We start from the raw sequence: 22543 nt of genomic DNA on the forward strand, positions 1-22543 counted from the left end.
CTCTAATATGAAAATAATAATAATTAACTAAAAAAATAAACCATTTGATTTTATTTAGTTCCATCATTTTTTTCTCAGAAAACCAAATCAAATAGATCAAATTTTTTAAAATTAAATTAATTAGTTAATTTTTTCGATTTAAACCGAATTCTACTCACGGTTAGGAGCAGCTCAAAAGCTGCCCCTTCGTTTGCAGCATTAATTTAGGTGATTTTACAAATAAAAACTCAATATAATGGGCTACTCTTCATATTCCACATATAAATCAAAAACCTTTTCCGCAAGCAAACTTCACATTTGTTTTCCTTGCAGAAAAAAAAAAAGTAGAACAGTATGAACCTAGAAAACCAGATAGAAATTTTGATATTGACAGCTTATTTATCTCATTCAGTATCTTACATATAAGAAACTAACTTTAACGAATCAAATGTAACCTCCTTTGCTTTTACTTGGCAACTAGCTATACTTGAAAGGAATCAAGAATGGCTTTTAGAGTTTTCTCAGATGCTTGCCACTGTTTGTCATTTGCACTGGCCACGAACAATACAACTGTGCTTCCTTTTGCTGTTGCCTTTGCAAGATTGTGAGTACCCGTAAGAGCATATGGTGTCTCAAGCACGTATTTGTAATACTGGAAACAACATTAAATGTGTTATGACTCTTAACAAAAGAGAATCTTCTTGTTCTTTCCTTTCCATAACCCATTCCCTCTTCCTAATGGTTTTCCTCCACATAACATAAATCCATAAAACATTTGAAGTTTGATTCGAACATGGAGATTTATATAGAGAATTCATGAAAAAGATAACAAAGATTTAGCATTGCCTTTTTTCCAATCCACCCATTGGACAAATAGACTTGATTTGAGTCTCAAGCAACCTCTCCAGTATGCCCGTCGTATATTAAAACATTTCACATGCATGCTATTATCTTTCCGGCTATTACAAGACTTCTACCCTCAAAACTAAATTAAGATACTCGCCTTTCACAAAACAAGTGTCATTCTTAAAAGTATTGGACTGGACCCCCAAAGAAAAGGAAGGAAAAGAAAAAAAGCGCCAGTAAAATGATATATTTAGTGTTGAACAATGGAAGCCAATGGAGTTTTCCTTTCAGAACTAAAGAGAAGCAAATTTACGAACATCAGAACTTAACAAGAAAAAGTATTTGGACTTAAAAATTAAAAAAAAAATTAAAAAAAAAAAGTATCGGACTTAAGAAGTAGTAACCTATTTCTCAAAGCATGTAACACCCCTATATTCGGTAGTGCGTTCTACTGTTTCGGTGACCAGTGTCTGTCCGGATAGCTAGAATGCCTGGAACTACACTTAAATGTTTGTGAGGAAACATAAAATAATGAATATAATAGAAAAAAAACAAGAAAAATAAAGAAAAAATAAGAGCAATGAAATGTGATTAAGTTAAACGAGCCAAAAACTGTAGCGATAGGTGACCGCACCGGAAAGTTACGACGTGGACCGTTGACTAGCCCTAGACTGCAGCGAATCCTAGAAAATATTTTTAAGACTTAAATAAACATCTATTGAATACTAAATGATATTAGAAATGTCAAAGAAAAATTAAGTAATTAGTACAAAGAAAAACGAGAAATCGAGAAAATGACAAAACTCGGTGTTACCGAAAAATCGGGAATGCAAATAAAATAGGGGCATTTTGGTCAATTGACACCCCGAGTTGCCTTTTGACCTAAATGTCTATTAAAAATAAATGATATTAAACTTTGAAAATGTCATAAAAATTAAAATTGTGGTACATTATAGGAATAGTAAAAGAATTGAGGCAAAATGTGTAAATTGAGAAACTTTGAATATTTAAACATTAAAATTCACCTAAGTGCTCTACTAACTCAATCCTTGGGACACCTATATAAGCTAAAGTGAGCAGATTTCATATCATCTTCAATATTTCCTCACCTTGTCGAAACCATTTCCACCATTAAACCTCCATTGCCATACCTCAACCAAACTCCATGCTCATCATTTTAAGCCACAATTTCTTCTAAGCTTCTTCATTAAAGTTGGAGTACACACCTTGGGCAGCATTTTGGAAGCAAAAAGGGAGAGATTTGAAGAAGATTTAACAAACTTCAAAGATAGGTAAGTGCTTATTTTCCATTGTTTCTTCATTAAAGTTGTAGTAGAGGTTGTGGGTTGTTAGATTATGGAAGAAATTATGAGATTTGGTGAGTTATTGAAGTGTACCATTTTGGGCAGCCATGGAAGTATAAGGTAAGTGGTTTGTTCTTATATGAATTTGATGGGTAATGAAGTTAATTAGTGTACTTATATGTATAAGAGTGATTTACCATGTATAAAGTGTGATTGTAAGTTGAAAAGTGATAATGGAAGTTTGATATGTACGTGTATTGTTTTGGCAGCCTCATGATGAAGATTGAAGTGTTTAAATTCATGAACAGGTTGTTGAATTATGGTATTAAAAGTGGCAGCTTATGTGTATAATTGAGTAGAGAATAAATGTGTAATAATTAGAAGTGTTTATGTGTATATATTGTTGGGTTTGGACTTTGTGAATTTTAATTGCATTGGGTGTATTGTGAAGTTGTTGTATTCTGTCCAAAGTGACCTATGACGTAAAGAAATGAATAGTTATGGTTAGTGTCAAATGCAGAATGGTTTGGGAAAGTGAAGATGTAGTTGGTAAATATGTGTTTGGTTTGTTGTTTGAAAGACATATAGAGGGCAGTGTGCAAATGAGCCTATAACCCTAAGTGTGTGACTCCAATTGGTATGAGGCCAATTGGAGGTGAAACTAGGCACAAAATGTGCTAACTTTCATGAAGAAAGCCTACCTAAATTCTGTCCAGAAAGTGATGTGAGAATTGACTAAATCCGGATTATGACTTTGCAAACTTGAAAATTGACCATTTAGACAGCAGTTAATGTTTTGGCCATAACTCACTCAAAACAGGTTCAAATAACCTGTAATTTTTACCATGAATAGATTAGACATAGAGCTACAACTCTTATGAAGACACCAAAACCCAAAAATGACATAAGCAAATCAAAATGCTTGCACAAATTTGGGTATAAAAACTGCCAGAACCGGAAATGACCTAAGTTTGTCATTTTAGTGCAATCTGTCAAGCAATAGTAAAATGACCATAACTTGGTCTAGTAAACTCCAAATGACCTAAAATTTGTGGCAAAAGTTCACTAAGACATAGACCTACAAGTTTGTAATCCGGGCCAGAATCCGAAAACCAAGGAAACTAGGTCATCCGGCTAGGTCAAAACAGCATACCAAAATCCGATAAATTGCAATAAAATGCAATATGCTTTAAAATAAAATTGATAACATATACCAATACTTGAGGACTATAAAATGTGACATATTGGTAACATTAAAATTAATGCACCTAGTATGCATTAAAGGTCAACGTTATAGGTTGACTAATGAAAGGAGTAGTATCAATAAAATTTAATTATGGAACCTTATGATTAAAAACAATTTAACTGAGTACTGAAACACTTTAAATTGTGTGTTTCAGTTGAAAAGGATATTGAAGAGCATAAGAAACATTGAGTCAAGGCCTAGAGGCGACTCAAACCAAGTCTGTGCACAATACTTTTTATATTCACTACTTTCATTAGAAAATTTATTTGGAGAAATGAATTATAAATAATTTTTTATTGTTTTGACTTTGGGAATTTTATTTGAAAATTATTGTGTTGCCAACTTTGTAAATGGAAATTTTGAGATAAAATATGATTTGTGATTTGTATGAAATATTTAAATATGGTAATTTAGAATTGTTTTGATTCACACTTGGCATGACAATATTACTATATTCCTCCTTCATTTATGGGGTAAGTATGATTATATTCCTCCTTCTTTGACTTGTCAGTCTGAGGTGAGTATGGATGATTCTTATTAGCTAGCTAACCACCTTCCTCATTGATTTCGATTAGTGGAGTGAGTATGCCTTGTCGTAGTATACAAAACAGCATGTTCGGAAATGTTTATGTCATGACCTAAGTTGAGTTATTGATTGGCAACACTGTGTTATTCAATTGTTTGATCAAATTTGTGTTATGTGAGCTTTGAAAAATTGTGAATTGTTTAAATTATAAATTGTCAGTAAAAGTTTTATATACCACATTTTAAATTATTATTGTACACCACTGAGTAAATTTTACTCAGCGATAGCTTTTTCATTGCTATCGCAGGTAGACAAACGGACAGAGTAGCAGAGTAGGCTGCTTGTGCTACATTTTGAGATTTCGCCAGGTATATTGAGTATACCATATTTTTGTAATTTTTGTTGTAATGTATGTGCACTGTATGTATATATTGTACTGGTCTAGAGCAGTTGTAAACTAAAATTATAAATTATTTTGGCCTGTAAAAATATTGTGACATATTTCTCTTATCTCAGCTTTTGGAAACACTGAAAATTTGATGTTGAATTGAGTTGACAAATGATGAGAAATTTATTGTGTTGAACTATTATTATAGTTTGGGATTGAAGAAATGTATTGGAAGTGCTTTTTACAGGTTTTTGAAGAACTATTTTATTCAAAATACAGATAGCACTCTGTCAAAATTTTTACAGAAATTATTAGTACTTTAGATTTGTTAATTGGTTCACTTCAGATATAAAAAAATTTATACCCATCAAAAGTGCTCACCACTGTAAAAAAAAAATAAAAAAATGTTTAAAATCTCTTATAGTGTATTTAATGAGTTATCAGTAGGCGAAGTTTGGTAATTCATTAGGTATACTATGGGATCATGTTATGCCTTACGGAGGGGTAAAGTGTGACATGTTTTAGTGGTATTAGAGTCTGGTTCTTAAATTCTGTTTTGACCTGTAATTTGAATATTCTTTCTTCATAGTACAACTGCTCAATGTCATAGTTTGATACATACAGTACATTACATTATAAATATGCACTAACGGGAGGTATAATATCCCCTAATTGACTATGGAAGAAGGGAACCATTCAGTCGATCAATCAGTAGAGGTTTAGGTACAAAGGAAGCTGACCCTTCAAAATGTGAGTGGATCAGCTGCACCAATCCCCTCAATACCGCAGTTCCCTGCTCAATTTGCTTAGCAGATGGGTGCGATGTTCCAACAGATAGCTGGTAACATGCCCACTCAAGCCCCACTACAGACACCAATAGTACAACCACAGCCTTTAGCTAGGCAGTACGACAAGTTGATTAAATATGGTTCAAAGGGACAGTGGATCCACTAGAGGCAGAACAATGGTTGGAAAGGATGGAAAGAGTTTTTAGGAAGCTATACTGCATCGATGAGCTGAAGTTTGAGTACTCAGTCTCACTTTTACAGGGGGATACATATGACTGGTGGAAAACCATTCCCGACAGTTTGGTGGAACCTCCAGTGTTGACATGGGATGACTTTCTCAGAGAATTCAGACAAAAATATGTCCCAGATGCCTATGTGGATCAGAAACTACAGGAGTTCTTAAGTCTGAAGCAAGGGGACAGAACAGTGGCAGAATATGAGAGAAACTTCTCTCGATTGAGTCATTATGCAGGAAGCCTACTTACCACTCCTAGAGACAGATGTAAACGTTTTGAGGCCAGGTTAAGGCCTAGTCTAAGAATGCAAGTTGTGGAGTTCCAACCTCAGAATTTCTCAGAGCTAATATCGCAAGCCTTGGAACTAGAAAGAATTGAGAATGAAGAAACAGTTAAAAAATGTACAGAAGAAAAAGAGAAAATTAGAAAGACTACTGATTAAGTTCCTGATAGTGGGTCAGGAAAGAGAAAGTACTTTGGAGGATCTAGCTCACGTGAATCGGGTAGAAATAGATCTTCTGGATAGAAATCACCCTGATCGGATCAGCAAACTCAGCAGAAACCCAGAAATGCACTGTCGGATCGACTGTGTGAAACTTGTGGTAAACCACATAGTGGGGTATGTTATAGAGCCATAGGAGCATGTTTTAATTATGGAAAGACTGGTCATTTTGCTAGGGATTGTATAAATCCACGTCATTCTGGATCATTTACTACACCAAAGGGATCAGCCCAAGTTTCTACCCCAAAGAGTTCACCATCAGTTAGTAAAGGCAGAGGTAGAGGTAGGAGTAGTACACCTAGAAGTCAGAGTACTGTGAATCAGTCAGAACAGGATGATGCTTCAACTAGAATATACACTATACAGCAGAGGGAAGAGGCTGAAACTTCTGACATTTTTGCTGGTACTTTTACAATTTTTAACTAAGATATATATATATGTATTGTTTTACCTGAGGTCTGCATACTTTTATGTTAGTGCCAACATTGTTTGCCTTCCTGCTATCCCTCGTATAAAAATAAATTTTGATATATTAGTGACTAGTCTTTTTGGAATTAGTTTTAAAAGAGTTTGCTAGCGAAAGACATTTCCTATAATACGATAAATTATTGGAAATCGATAGATAAAATAGTTATGGATGTAAAAATTTGAACAGTTGGTTCAAATGTAACAAAGAAATGTTACGAATATGAGAAAGATTGTTGACTAGAATGATCAGAGGACTAATAACTAGATAAATAATTTTAACATGACCTCAATGATCATTCAATAAGAAAACATGAATGGAAATATTAGACAGAGCAATAGTAAGAGAAGATTGGTGTTATACAAACAAATTAAATGTTATATTAGATTGTTAAAAGTCTTACACAAATTCAAAGGAAAGAAGATTATATGATCACATAGAAAGGAGAAAAACTAAGTTCTCACTTCATAGGATCACACAAGGTCCTAGAAAGAGTGGATTCATTAGCACACAAAATTGCTTACCTCTAAAAAGGTGAAATGAATTTAAATTCAACGTATGATGGGGAAACTCATAAAGATCTTAGTACATGAGGTGAAGCAGCTGAGAAATAAATGTATACATTTGGTTAAGGTGTTATGGACCATTATTTAGGCTAGGAAGTTACTTAAGAACGAGAGGAGGAAATGAGGAGGCAGTACTCACAGTTGTTCAGAGACTAAAATCAGGTAAAATTTCGAGATGAAATTTATTTTAAGGGCGGGAGAATTGTAACACCCCTATATTCGGTAGTGCGTTCTACTGTTCCGGTGACTAGTGTTTGTCCAGATAGCTAGAATGCCTGGAACTACACTTAAATGTTTGTGAGGAGACATAAAATAATGAAATACAATAGAAGAAAATATAAGAAAAACAAAGAAAAAATAAGAGCATTGAAATGTGATTAAGTTAAACGAGCCAAAAACTGTAGCGATGGGTGATCACACCGAGAAGTTGCGATGTGGACCGTTGACTAGCCTTAGATTGTGAGGAACCCTAGAAAATATTTTTAAGACTTAAATAAACATCTATTAAAGTATAAATGACATTAAAAATGTCAAAGAAAAATTAAGTAATTAGTACAAAGAAAAACGAGAAATCGAGAAAACGACAAAACTCGGTATTACTGAAAAATTGGGAATGCAAACCAAATAGGGGCATTTTGGTCAATTGACACCCCAAGTTTCCTTTTGACCTAAATGTCCATTAAAAATAAATGATATTAAACTTTGAAAATGTCATAAAAATTAAAATTGTGGTACATTATAGGAATAATAAAAGAATTGAGGTAAAATGTGTAAATTGAGAAACTTTGAATATTTAAACATTAAAATTCACCTAAGTGCTCCACTAACTCAATCCTTGGGACACCTATATAAGCTAAAGTGAACAGATTTCATATCATCTTCAATATTTCCTCACCTTGTCGAAACCATTTCCACCATTAAACCTCCATTGCCATACCTCAACCAAGCTCCATGCACATCACTTTAAGCCACAATTTCTTCTAAGCTTCTTCATTAAAGTTGGAGTACACACCTTGGACAGCATTTTGGGAGCAAAAAGGGAGAGATTTGAAGAAGATTTAACAAGCTTCAAAGATAGGTAAGTGCTTGTTTTCCATTGTTTCTTCATTAAAGTTGTAGTAGAGGTTGTAGGTTGTTAGATTATGGAAGAAATTATGAGATTTGGTGAGTTATTGAAGTGTACCATTTTGGGCAGCCATGGAAGTATAAGGTAAGTGGTTTGTTCTTATATGAATTTGATGGGTAATGAAGTTAATTAGAGTGCTTATATGTATAGGAGTGATTTACCATGTATAAAGTGTGATTGTAAGTTGAAAAGTAAAAATGGAAGTTTGATATGCATGTGTATTGTTTTGGCAGCCTCATGATGAAGATTGAAGTGTTTAAATTCATAAAAAGGTTGTTGAATTATGGTATTAAAAGTGGTAGCTTATGCGTATAATTGAGTAGAGAATAAATGTGTAATTTGATGATGGAAGTAATGTATAATAATTAGGAGTGTTTATGTGTATATATTGTTGAGTTTATACTTTGTGAATTATGATTGCATTTGGTGTATTGTGAAATTATTGTATTTTGTCCAAGTTGACCTATGATGTAAAGAAATGAATGGTTATGGTTAGTGCCAAATGCATAATGGTTTGGGGAAGTGAAAATGTAGTTGGTAAATGTGTTTGGTTTGGTGTTTGAAAGACATATAGAGGGAAGTGTGCAAATGAGCCTATAACCCTAAGTGTGTAACTTTAGTATGAGGCCAATTGGAAGTGAAACTAGGCACAAAATGTACTAACTTTCATGAAGAAAGCCTACCTAAATTCTATCCAGAAAGTGATGTGAGAATTGACCAAATCCGGATTATGACTTTGCAAACCTGAAAATTGACCATTTGGACAGCAGTTAGTGTTTTGGCCATAACTCATTCAAAACAAGTCCAAATGACCTGAAATTTTTACCATGAATAGATTAGACATAGAGCTACAACTCTTATGAAGACACCAAAACCCAGAAATGACCATAAGCAAGTCAAAATGCTTTCACATGTTCGAATATAAAAACTGTAAGAACCGGAAATGACCTAAAAATGACCTAAGTTTGCTATTTTAGTGCAATCTGTCTAGCAATAGTAAAATGACCATAACTTGGTCTAGCAAACTCCAAATGATCTAAAATTTGTAGCAAAAGTTCACTAAGACATAGACCTACAAGTTTATAATTTGAACCAGAACCTGAAAACCGAGGAAACTAGGTCATCCGACTAGGTCAAAACAGCATACCAAAATCCGATAAATTGTAATAAAATGCAATACACTTTAAAATGAAATTGGTAACATATACCAACAATTGAGGACTATAAAATGTGACATATTGGTAATATTAAAATTAATTCACCTAGTATGCATTAAAGGTCAACATTATAGATTGACTAATGAAAGGAGTAGTATCAATAAAATTTAATTATGGAACCTTATGATTAGAAATAATTTAACTGAGTACTGAAACACTTTAAATTATGTGTTTTAGTTGAAAAGGATATTGAAGAGCATAAGGAACATTGAGTCAAGGCCTAGAGGCAACTCAAACCAGGTCTGTGTACAATACTTTTTATAATCACTGCTTTTATCAGAAAATTTATTTGGAGAAATGAGTTATGAATAATTTTTTATTGTTTTGACTTTGGGAATTTTATTTGGAAATTATTGTGTTGCCTACTTTGTAAATGAAAATTTTGAGATAAAATATGATTTGTGGTTTGTATGAAATATTTAAATATGGTGATTTGAAATTGTTTTGATTCACACTTGGCATGATAATATTACTATGTTCCTCCTCCATTTATGAGGTGAGTATGACTATATTCCTCCCTCTTTGACTTGAGTATGGATGAGTTCTTATTAGCTAGCTAGCTAGCCACCTACCTCATTGATTTCGATTAGCGGGGTGAGTATGCCTTTTCGTGGTGTACAACATGGCATGTTCGGAAATGTTTATGTCATGACCTAAGTTATGTTATTGATTGGCAACACTGTGTTATTCAATTGTTTGATCAAATTTGTATTATGTGAGCTTTGAAAATTTGTGAATTGTTTGAATTGTAAATTGCCAGTAAAAGTTTTATATACCGCATTTTAAATTGTTACTGTGCACCACTGAGTAAATTTTACTCAGCGATAGCTTTTTCATTGCTGTCGCAGGTAGACAGACGGACAGAGCAGCAGAGTAGGCTGCTTGTGCTACATTTTGAGATTTCGCAGGGTATATTGAGTATACCATATTTTTGTAATTTTTTTTGTAATGTATGTGCACTGTATGTATATATTGTACTGGTCTTGAGCAGTTATAAACTAAAATTATAAATTATTTTAGCATGTAAAAATATTGTGACATTTCTCTTATCTCAGCTTTTGGAAACACTAGAAAATTGATGTTGAGTTGAGTTGACAAATGTTGAGAAATTTATTGTATTGAACTATTATTGGAGTTTGGGATTGAAGAAATATATTGGAAGTGTTTTTTACAGGTTTTTGAAGAACTGTTTTATTCAAAATACAGATGGCACTCTGCCAAAATTTTTACAGAAATTATTAGTACTTCAGATTTGTTAATTGGTTCACTTCAGATAAAAAAAAATTTTATACCTGTCAAAAGTGTCACCACTGCAAAAAGAAATAAGAAAAGGTTTAAAATCCCTTGTAGTGTATTTAATGAGTTATCAGTAGGCGAAGTTTGGTAATTCATTAGGTATACTACGGGATCATGTTATGCCTTATGGAGAGGTAAGGTCTGACAAAGCATCTGAAATTCAAATATGCTTTCAATTAATCCTACCATGAGCACTAGTTTCTTAGAACTAATAATGTGGTACTGTTACTTCTGAATTTATTAGATAGCGAAATAAAGCTGATGGTAAATTTGAACATTACAGATACATGAACATAAGTTACTCCTGAAGTACAGTTTTAGAGCATTTGGAGAGTTCAGTGTTCAACACATGATTATCAAAAAGGTTTACCTTTAACGCTGACTAGTAATATCGAACAAGCTGTTGCTAGGTTAAGTAAAAAAAAAAATTCTCTCTGCATGTATTTTTTAGTGTTAATTTATGGTTTTTATTAGATAAGTTTGCAAGAATAAGGCATCAGAGACCAAAAAAAAAAAAGCCCCAACGAGGGTATAGAAGGTTGATTTTCTTTTTCTCCTGTACCATTCAGACCTTAGAGAGCTTGGACTTTTTTGTATAAGCAAACCAATTCTACATTCTGATCTACATATTAAAGGGTAATTTTTTTCTCAACCATCCCTTAACTTTGGAGTTTGTTCCCTTATATTTATTTTGTTACCATAAAGTCCCTCAACTTAGCCGACTCAAAACTTTTGGAATAAAAACTTAGTTGAGTTAAGTTGAGTTAAAGTCCCTCAACTTAAAAAATATTATATAAAAATCCCTAATGCTAAAATTTCATCACATCTCCGACCAATCTAATTCGTAACAATGCGTAAAATAAAAAGAAACTTAAAAAAAAAAAACTAAAGTGTCACAGATGAAATTCATATTATCCTCTCTCCTGTAACCTCTACCTCATATCTATTAATCATTCTCAAAAGCCCAAAATTATCTTTCTTGCTCGATTAGGGATCGGGTTATCATACCACTCGAAATATCCACAGCAATTAAAACCTTGCAATTTTATACTCAAACACATAAATGAGGCATATTTAATAAAACAAATCGTTCCAAAAGAAAATCTAGCTTTAAAATCAGAAAACCCATCTAACATACTTATCACAAATTTTTTGCACCTAAAAAAGGTCCTCAAACCTGTTTGGTTGAGTTTCGGAGGCCAAAAAGCTTTTTTTATAAAAAAAAAAATTAAAAAAAAAATATCATTTTAAATGCTATTGATAAAAACAGTTTGAAAAAAAATTATTTTATTATTTTAGTGTTTTTATGCTGAAACATGTTAAATTTATTTTTAAATCAATTTTTAATACTCTATAACTAATATAATTAAAAAAGTATTTTTCTCAACAGTTATAATAGTAATGCCAAACAGACCCGACCTTTTCATTTTTTAGCGTGACACTGTCATATATCAAATTGGTCAGAAATGTGATAGAATTTTGAAATGAGTGACTTTTATACAATGTTTTTTCTAGTTAAGTGACTTCTATGTAATGTTTTTTAAGTTGAGGGATTTTTGTTGTGGATGCCTTTGTGGGCAAATCCTATGGTCAACATCATAGCAACAAGAATGTAGCCACAAGGAAGGAAAATGAGCTAGTAGATGAGCTAGCAGATCAGATTGAGAATTAAGGAGCTATTATCAAGGGGATTTGCGATCTAGGAAAGTTGATATCAAGGGACCTGCTATCAAATGACCTACTCCAAAATCTGCATTTCAAGCCTTAATTCAAGTTTTCAGAATCTTAAATTTTTAATTTGTAGTTATGATGTAATTTTTGAAAGTTTTGTCTCTTGTAATGCTGTAACCTCTCTATAAAAGGGGATTAAATATGAATAATAAAGATAAGCAGCATTTTATTCAAACTTGTCTTATGAGATTAGAGGTTTCTCTCTAACGAGAGAACAACCAGTGTTCACAATAGGTTCTTCAGGAAAAAGCAAGAACGTGAATAAAGGTAAATCAGTTTCCTCGGAATATTTCCAAGTATAATGACCTGTGATGAAATGACAACTTGGTATAAGACCCGGTCATCATGGGTGAACCAACCAATTTGGAAGAAAAGCTAAATATTTTCATGCAACAATATGAAGCCCAATTCAATGACTTGACTTAGCAGTTATCCAAGCTCTTTCGAACTATCAACAAGGTAAAGAACCAAGATGGGACTAGTATTAGCTAATAGAATTTTGTCAATCAAAACAATGGGTGGATGGAGGGACATATAGTGCCCAAATTATGAAACTTGATTTCCCTTCATATGATGGTTCCGATGATCTGTTAGGATGGCTCAATCGTTGCGAACAATTCTTTCATAACGATCACACTTCGAAGGAGGACAAGGTTAGCCTAGCTACCTTTCATTTGACAGGAGAAGCTCAACTTTGATTCTACAGGCTTGAATAGGAGGAATCTAGAATATAATGGTGAGTGTTTAAAAAGTATTGTAACTTGCAATTCAGCCCTCCTTTGCATAGCAATCCTTTGGGAGAATTGGCGAACCTGAAGCAAGTTGGATCCATAGAAAAGCACCAACGCCAATTTCAAGCCCTATTGGCAAGAGCAACCACTGTTTAAACCGATAAACAAGTCAACCTTTTTATTGCAGGATTGTTCGAAATCATTCGCCTTGAGGTTGAAATGCAAAACCCTCCAAATTTGATTACTGTAATGAATTTTACTCAAGCATTTGAGAAGAAACAACAGCTGTGTAACGCCCTCACTTTAGATAGTTTCGTACATTCTACTGTTCCAGTGACTAACGTCTGCTCGGACAGCCAAAATGTCTAGAACCACACTTAAACTAGAGTGAGGAGTCATAAATTGGTTGAATAAAGATCAAGTAAAGTTAAAAGAAAATGAAAGAAATGAAGTGCAAATGGGTTAAATGAGTACAAGCCGATAGCAATGAGTGACCTCACTAGGAAGCAATTGGGAAGCGACTGTAAATTCAGTTGTCATAAGGAACCCAGTGAGACATTTATTTAGGACTTAATTAAGGGGTTAATGGAAATGAAAATGTCAAGAAAATGCAAAGAAACTTATGCTAATCGGTAAAGACAAACCATGGTCAATGAAAGGCATTTTGGTCATTTGACTTGGAGAGTTGACTTTTGACCAAAATGTTAATTAAATTAAGTGAAATTACTATAATAAAGTATGAAGAAATTTTGATAAAAATCCAAATAGAGATGTGCAATTGAAAGAAGAAAAGAAAAGAAATGAAAATTGAATTAAAATTACAATTATGACATAACTAGTGACCTAAGCATGATGCAATAAAAGTCTTCCATCAAATAGAATTTTGACAACTTCTCTACCTATTTTATTTTAACTCAAATTGGTCTTCTTCTTCTCCATATTTCATTGCTCCACCATATTTCTCCATTTCCTCTCTTTCTTTCTTCATTCCACTATTAACATACCACCATCCAAGCCTCCAAACACTTACCTCTCTTCACCAAAATTATTGGAAACCTTGAGGGAACTTCATATCCAGCCTTGAAGTAAAGAAAAACACACTAAATTTCAAGAGGGAAATCTGGTCAAAAGTGAAAGAAAAGGGGAAGTGAAGTTTAATTGTAGAAAAGGGTGTTTGAAGGTTGATTGAAGTTAGCACACAAGATTAGAGCTAATAATTTTAGAACTTTTGAAGTTTGATAACTAGTTAGGGTTTGATATAAATTAGGGTTTTCTTTGTCTAGTTCATATTTGTTACAATTGAACATATATTATGACTTGTGGATTCATGAATATTGGGAAAATGTTGATGAAATGGTGAAATTGTGGATTAATTGTGGAGGTGTATGTGAAAAATGATGCTAGACAGTTTGGGGCCAGTACGTTGGAATGACTATAAGTTGAGTTATATAGCTCCAATTTATATGAAATTAATTAGAGATGAAATTTAAGACATAATGCTATAATTTTCATGAAGAAAGTCTATCCAGAAAATGACCATAAGTTACCCTAATTGAGCCTTGAATCTGGAATGGCAATTCTAGACCTGGGCAGAATGACCATATAAACATTGCTTATTCAATTATGCATAACTCACACTAGGAAACTCCAATTGAACTGATTCTTGAACCTATAAAAAGCTGAGACATAGGAGAACATTTCATATGAAGAACTTAAAGCCAAACTATGAACCTAACTCAACTAAATTGCTAGGCAAAATTGGTCCAGCAAATATGTCCTGATTCTGGATCAAAACCTGAAAATCCTAAACATTTTGGCAATCAACCAGTTTTGGCAAAAAATGCCATAACTTAAGCTACAAAATGGCAAATATAGTGATTTCAAAGCCAAAATTCTCATAAGACATGGAACTATAATTTTTGTGTTTTGACCAGAACCCAGATCATAAGGCAATTTAGGAAAATTGTCAGAACAAGTTAGAAATGACAATACTGGAATTCTTGCAATCCAACAAAATTGCCTTATGACCTCCAGATAATTAACAGGTCATAACTTTTTCTAGAAAACTCCGATTGAAGTAAATCAAATTGATTTGGAAACCTAAGACAAATGTCTAAAACTTTGTTTCAGGGACTTGAATCAGATTCTGAGCCTAAGATGCTCGGATGTGGGATGCAAAATTTGGTAAAAATCCTGACAACAGTAGACCTGCAGGGTTAGTACCCTGGAACGGCACTTAGTAGTTTGACCCATAACTAGAGCTACAAAACTTCAAATTGACTTATTTAAAAAGGAAATTAAAGTTAAAACAATAAGGAACAACTTCCATAAAGAAAGTATGGCCAAAAGGATTCTGCATCTTGATCAGATTGCTAGGGGAAATTAAAGCATAAATTCTAGAATTCATGAAATCTTCACAAAATTACTTGGAATGTGACTTGTACTCAACAAAAATGGATTGATGAACACATAAATCATATGAATATGTAATTGGGACTTATGTTCCCATCATAAACGAAATGACAATGCTATGAACAATAAATAGTACATAAAGTGAAATGATAAGAATTGTGAATACTTAATGATGTTAAATTACCTATGTACGCCTAGACATTTGTGTATGGGTTGGATAGATTGGCATGCCAAGAAGGGACGGATTTTGCAGTACTACCTATGGCTTTGTGCCATTTTGTGCCTATGGCTTTTGTGCCATTCTTCATCATGGCTTTTGTGCCATTCTGTGCTTATGGCTTCTAAGCCATTCTGTTACATACCTGATATCATGGCTTTTATGCCATTCTGTTGCACACCTGGTAGACATTATGTGTCTGATGGTGTGACGGCCTGAGGTAACTTGTACCCAGTGCTAGTAAAACCCGCGTATCCAGTCCAGTCAGTTTTTTATAGATTACTTGGGCATTGAAATGAGTTAAGAAAATGTGATGATAAATAAACAAATGGAAAGAATTCCAAATGAACCAATTATTCCTAAAGATCAACAAAATGAGCATGATTCAAATATTTATTAAAAATGCATCTCTTATGATATTACAAACTTGAATTAATTATTTTTAATTATTCAGTTTATTTTTATTTTATTATTGCACCACTAAGCAATATGCTTAACGCGATGGATTTTTTCTCGCGTAGGTACTGAAGATAAAGCCCAATAAACTTCGAATTGGGATTTGGAGACCGGATCTGCAGTAGTGTCGGATTGTGTCACCTCCTCTCAGCAGTGCATTTTGGTAGGGTCCATACGAGCCATATTAGTACATCTTTTGTACATTGTCATTAATCATTAAGTTTATAATGTAAATTATGAATTCGCATAATTAATTTGTACATGATGTAAATTAATGAATTTAGTACATTTCATGTATGAATTGATTATGAAATGGATGTGATTGGAAATGGTTTTATGATTTGAATTAGAGAATGATGATGAGATTATGAATTGGAAAGATGAGATATTAAACAGGTGATTACTTTAATAGGTCAAATGTTAATAAAACAAGGGAAACTCGATTTAACACATAATGGGATTAAAGGTAATAATAAATAAAGTAAGATAAGATAAGGTGCTCCGGTACAAAATGTGGCGTTCCTTACTCGGCTACACTGTAGATCGGGTGAGGGGCGTTATAAGCTGGCTCGACCAGACACGTGGGGTGTAATTACAACAAGATCTTTTCAACATTCTACAACAATATCTATTAGGAACCAAAAGTGCAAATCTAAAGGAAGTACAGGTATTGTAGCTTCAAGTGCAGGAAGCACTTCAACTCCATTTGTCAAACATCTGAGTCATGTAGAAATGGTTGAACACCGTGTGAAGGGACATTGTTACAACTGTGATGAGCCACATTCCTTCAATTATCGATGGAAGAAACTATTATGTATAGAATTGCAGGATCCAGAACCACTGGATGAAGCATCTGAAGAAGTGGAAGTTGGAGAACCTGAAATTTCATTACATGCTGTCAACAATATGCAACATTCTCAAACCATGCAATTGCAAGCTCTAATTGGAAATTATTCTTTGACAGTCCTGGTATATTCAGGAAGCACTAATAATTTCATTAGTGCAGCGGCTGTGACTCGATTGGGAATTCCAATTCACCAGCAAGCAGGGGTCAAGGTTTCGGTGGCTAATGGAGAAAAGGTTCCAAGCAGAGGCATTTGTATCGCAATCACCTTACAGGTTGATATAGAACTTTTTACCACCGATTTTTATGTAATTCCCTTAGGTGGTTTTTTTGTTGTGTTAGGTGTCAAGTGGCTAAAAAATCTAGGACCTTTCTTTAGGACTTTGCTTCTCTTACCATGAGTTTCAGTTGGAAGGATCGACAGGTTGTTTTTCAAGGCCTACGACCCAATCAAGACTCCCATCTTCATTTGTTGAATGGGGATAACTCTTCTAATGTAATGTTGGAGAAATTATTAGCTAAATTTCCAGATTTATTTCAGGATCCCACAAGATTACCTCCTATCAGTTATTGTGATCACTGCATCTATCTTCTTCCTAAATCAGGACCTGTGGTGGTGCAACCTTATCGTTATCCTCATTTGCAAAAGGATGATACAGAGAGACAATGTGAAGCCATGTTGCAATAGGGAATCATCCACCCCAATCATTCACCATTCTCATCTCTAGTACTATTGGTTCGTAAGCAAGATGGCACATGGAGATTTTGTGGACTACAGAGAATTAAATGCTTGTATTGTGAAAGACAAGTTCCCGATTCCAGAGGTGGACGAGTTATTAGATGAGTTACATGGCTCTAAATACTTCACCAAATTGGATTTGAAATCAAGATATCATCAAATCTGAATGGACTAGAATGACATTGAGAAAGCTGCATTTCAAACTCATCATGGACACATCGAGTTCCTTGTAATGCCATTCGGCCTCACCAATGCGCCTTCAACTTTTCAAGCATTGATGAATGAAGCGTTTCAGCCTTATTTACGCAAGTTTGTTTTAGTTTTTTTCAATGATATATTGATATATAACAAGTCATGGGTAGAGCATTTGCAGCACATTTGGGTAGTTTTTGAATTATTACGATCTCACTATTTATTTCTTAAGAAATCTAAGTGCTCTTTTGGGGAGATCCAGGTAGCGTATCTTGGCCATTTTATCACTGGTGCAGGAGTTTTGGCTGATGCAAACAAAATTAAAGCCACAACAGAATGGCCCATACCTACTTTAGCGAAAGCCTTACATGGATTTCTTGGATTGGCTGGCTACTATCACAAGTTTATACAAAATTATGGCAAAGTTGCTGCCCCATTTATGAGCTTATTAAAGAAAAATTCCTTTCAATGGAATGTAGTGCAAGATCCTTTGCACAATTGAAGGCAGCCCTCTCTAGTGCTCCTATTCTACAATTACCGAATTTTGAAGAGGAGTTCGTGGTAGAATGTGATGTATCGAGTGTTAGCATTGGTGCAGTTTTGCAAAAAATGGGCATCTTATTGCTTTTTTCAGCCAGAAGTTAGCTGAACAACATTTAAAATTGCTTGCATATCAAAGAGAGTTGATCGGGTTAGCTAAAGCAGTGCAACATTGGAGACATTATTTATAGGGTCGGGTTTTCTTAATTCGCACCGTTTATTATAGTTTCAAATATTTGTTAGAACAACGGTTCACCACTTCTCCGCAGCAACATTGGATCGATAGATTAGTGGGCTTTGATTTTCGGATTCAGTACAAATTCAAGTATATAAACAAAGCAACAGATGCTTTGTCGGCGAGACAATGAGAAAGGGATCTTATGTGCTATTTCATAGCGCTAGTGCTTTTGATTGATGCTTTTCGAACTAAAATCGGCACTACAGATTCTTTAAAAGAGCTTCAACCTCAGGTTGAACGGGTCAGCGTGGACAATCCAAGATGGGTTGATTCTTTACAAAAGACGCATTTATTTAATGCCAACTTCTCCTTTAATTCCTTCTGTTCTATCAGCAATGCACAATAGCACTCATGAAGGGATTCAAAAGACCTTGCAACGAATTAAAAGAGATTTCTTTTGGAAGGGATAAAAGTCTTCTCTTCATGATTTTGTGGAAGCATGCATAGTTTGTCAATGAAACAAGACCGACAATTTGCATCCTGCAAGTCTCCTTTAACCTTTGATAATTCCGCATCAAGTATGGGCAAATATTTCTATGGATTTTATCAATGGTTTACCGAAATCATTTGGAAAATTTGTTTTGTTTATTGATATTGACCGATTTTCAAAAATGGCTCATCCTCATTCAGCTATTAGTGCGGCACATATATTCTTTGAACATATTTTTTGTTTACATGGAATACCTGAGTCTATTGTTTGTGATCGAGATTCAGTTTTTACTAATCATTTTTGGAGAGAGCTATTTCGCTTATGCTAAATAAAGCTCGCCTTTTTCATCAGCCTATCATCCCCAATCGAATGGACAAACGGAGGCGGTTAATTGCACTATTAAGATGTATCTTTGCTGCTTTGTTGGGGATCGTCCACGAAAATCGGTTGATTGGCTGCCATGGGCAGAGTATTGCTACAACACATCATTTCATTCCTCTCTCCGCACTTCTCCTTTTCGTGTGATCTATGATAAAGAGCCTCCAAGCCATTTATCTAATCTACTTCTTGTCTAGATGCTGTCAACCAAGCCTTAATAGACTGAGACTCTGTTTTAGTAGATATACGCCTTCGTTTGCAATAGGCTCAACAGCGTACGAAGGAGTTTTATGATCGAAAAATTGTGATTTATCTTTTTCTCCTGGTTGATTTGTTTGATTGCGTCTCCAACCTTATCGACAACATTCAGTCATTGGCAAACGCCCCTCTAAGCTTGCCCCTCGATTCCATGGTCAATTTAAAATATTACGAGCAGTGGGTTTTGTTGCCTACCAATTGGAATTACCTTCTAATAGTAAAATTCATGATTTTTTCATGTCACATTATTGCGGGAATTTAAGAGCACTCTTCCATCTTTTATTCCAATTTTACCTCCTATGGTCAATGGTAAATTCATTCCATCTCCTCAAACAGTGATGCAATCTTGATTAAACAGAGGTACCTAGGAAATTTTAATGAATTGGGCTGGTTTATCTCCAAATGATGCCACTTGGGAAATATTATCTGACTTCCGGGAAGCCTATCCAGACTTTAAGCTTGAGGACAAGCTTTTTCCACAAGAGGGGGGTAATGTTGTGTATGCCTTTGTGGCCAGATCCTATGGTCGACGCCAGAGCAACAAGAATGCAGCCACAAGGAGGGAAAATGAGCTAGCAGATCAGATTGAGGATTAAAGTTGATTGCTATCATTAAGAGAGCTGCTATAAAGGGATCTGCGAATTGCAATCAAGGAAAGCTGATATCAAGGGAGCTGCTATCAAGGGACCTGCTCCAGAATCTGCATTTCAAGCCTTAATTCAAGTTTTCAGAATTTTTAATTTGTAGTTATGATTTAATTTTTGAAAGTTTAGTTTCTTGTAATGCTGTAACCACTCTATAAAAGGGCATTGAATGTGAATAATAAAGATAAGCAGCATTTTATTCAAACTTGTCTTATGAGATTAGAGGGTTCTCTCTAATGAGCCGTCGACTAGTGTTCACAATGGGTCAAGAAAAAGCCGGAACATGAATAAAGGTAAATCAGTTTCCTCGAAAGATTTCCAAGTACAACAACCTGTGACAAGATCCTAACCTGTGACAAGATCCCATTCAAGGGCACATAACAATTTTATATATACTAACAAAATGAAGATGAGGAACAAAAGTTTAACAAACTCTAAAGTTGAGGGACAGTTAGTAAAAATTAGCCCAGATTAAATGGTCTAAGTTGTTAGCATTTTATTAACACACAACTGCTGTAGTTGCAGGGATGCTTGATTCCTTGTGCCTCCTTTTATTTACTTTGATGAACTTTGTTCTTATATACAGTGTTAATGTTGGATTATATGTATGGTAAATTTATGTTGGATAAATTATATATATGAATTAATAAATTTATTTTCTCTCTGAAATGATTCAAGAGAAATCAGCTGTGCTTTTTAAGCAGGTACATTGACATATTCACATCAATTTTTTTTAATATAAAACTATTTACCAACTGAGCAAATTTGTGATTTCAAAATAAGGGAACCTCCAAAACAACAAGAGAAAAAGCAGTAAGAATAGCAACAATATGCAGCATGAGCCAATAGGATATTACCGTCTGATCACCAAGCTTTTCAACTGATGTCTCTAACAGCTCATCTGGGTCATATGAGTTTCCAGTTACAAAAGGGCCAAGTGAAGCAATGAGTTTATCGGGGCTTCCAATGTCTTCAATTGAAGCATTAGGTTTATTGGTCAAACGTATCAAAGGAGACGCAACAACCTGGACTTTCCCCTGCTTTTCATCCTCAAACTTTACCTCAACCCAAGGCTCTGCACACTTGGGTTGGCAGTAATTGCCAGATAATATATTTGCTACGCGTGTTTGCTTCCAAGTTGGTGGGAGGATGAACTGGTAGGGCTGCACATTTCCTGCAAGAAACTAAATTTCAAATATCATTAGAGTATAAAAAAAGAACATACAACAAATACCTTCTAGATTACCCTGTACTGTATAATCTTCTCATCCCAATACTTGATTTTTCTTGTACTATTAAGAAGATGTTTGTTTCACCATGAAAACGTCCTTGAAATGGATGTAATCTGGACATCCTATTCCAAGAACCCCATTTCAATTTTAACTTTGAGATAATTAAATATAATTCAAATATTCAATGGTAAAAGTAGAAATTATACTACAAAATTAGAACCCATTTCCACCTAACTTCAATTAAACATAAAAATCTCATAAATAATTAAGATTCCTTTTATACCAAATAAGAAAATGCCATCCCACTACAGTAATTGCATTTCTTTTTTCATACCCAAATTCACAATAAAATCAAAGGTGCCATAAATGCTAGAGTAAATAGAAAAAATTGTATATGATGCTAAAAAGAAAGAGAATTTATAGATAATAACCTGCACGAAGAGCAGGGGTGTCTTTAGGAGTGGCTTTGAAAAGCACAAAGGAAGGATCTGATGAGGAAGGCGGGAGGTAGGATCCAACCTCGACCTCTCTAGCTTCTGAAATGGCAGTTTCTTTTATCAGAATGAGGGGAGACAATGCGAATCCTTGCAAAATTTGTCTCCTGAGAGGTAAATGGTTTCGGTTTTGGTGCCATATTGTGGGTGTTGTTGAGGTTTTGATGGGAGATTTTGGAGATGTGGAGGTTGAGAAAACTGGAGAGATTGGGGTTAGGGAAGCAGTGGCCATTTCAGACTTTGAGAGAGAGATGGGGATTTTGGGATGGGACTCTCCCGCTCTTCACTCTCTCATCTTTTTAAGTCTTATCCTTTTATGGATGAGACAACTTTACAAATGAAAGTGAGTTACTTTGTTTTTAATCAACTTCTTTCTACCATTGCCATTGGATTACAATTTATTAATTTATCTAATGATTATTATTTGATGAATTACATTTTAGTATCATGTATTTTAGATTTTTTAACATTGAGGATGCATACTTTGTTTTGTTATAATTAAGAATATAAACTTTAACCCT

At 34.2% G+C, this 22543-nt stretch overlaps 1 protein-coding gene across 5 annotated transcripts; it reads right to left on the reverse strand.

Moving 5' to 3' along the window:
• Positions 1–227: 227 nt before the first annotated feature.
• On the reverse strand, positions 228–22340 carry LOC110657638 (psbP domain-containing protein 6, chloroplastic). 5 transcript variants are annotated; one of them, XM_058144001.1, is made up of 4 exons: positions 21960–22339; positions 21154–21470; positions 1460–1508; positions 799–1322 (listed from the first exon to the last, which is right to left on the reverse strand). In XM_058144001.1, the coding sequence occupies exons 1-3, from the start codon at positions 22252–22254 to the stop codon at positions 1467–1469; spliced, it is 654 nt and encodes a 217-aa protein (XP_057999984.1). In that variant the 5' UTR covers positions 22255–22339; the 3' UTR covers positions 799–1322; positions 1460–1466. The 5 variants fall into 5 exon arrangements, with proteins under 5 accessions (XP_021670628.1, XP_057999984.1, XP_057999983.1 ...); XM_021814936.2 differs by lacking the exons at positions 799–1322; positions 1460–1508 and adding an exon at positions 228–631 and having other exon boundaries at positions 21960–22333; XM_058144000.1 differs by having other exon boundaries at positions 799–1508.
• Between the last annotated feature and the right edge of the window lie 203 nt (positions 22341–22543).

Source organism: Hevea brasiliensis, chromosome 3 (assembly GCF_030052815.1).
Source record: "Hevea brasiliensis isolate MT/VB/25A 57/8 chromosome 3, ASM3005281v1, whole genome shotgun sequence".
NCBI classification, from domain to species: Eukaryota; Viridiplantae; Streptophyta; class Magnoliopsida; order Malpighiales; family Euphorbiaceae; genus Hevea; species Hevea brasiliensis.

Coding starts and splice junctions, on each gene's coding strand:
- LOC110657638 (XM_021814936.2), bottom strand. CDS start 22,254: ATGGCCACTGCTTCCCTAACCCCAATCTCTCCAGTTTTCTCAACCTCC. Junction 21,471..21,959: donor CACCCCTGCTCTTCGTGCAG/GTTATTATCTAT, acceptor AGTTTCTTGCAG/GAAATGTGCAGCCCTACCAG. Junction 632..21,153: donor AAAAGCTTGGTGATCAGACG/GTAATATCCTAT, acceptor TGTTGTTTCCAG/TATTACAAATACGTGCTTGA.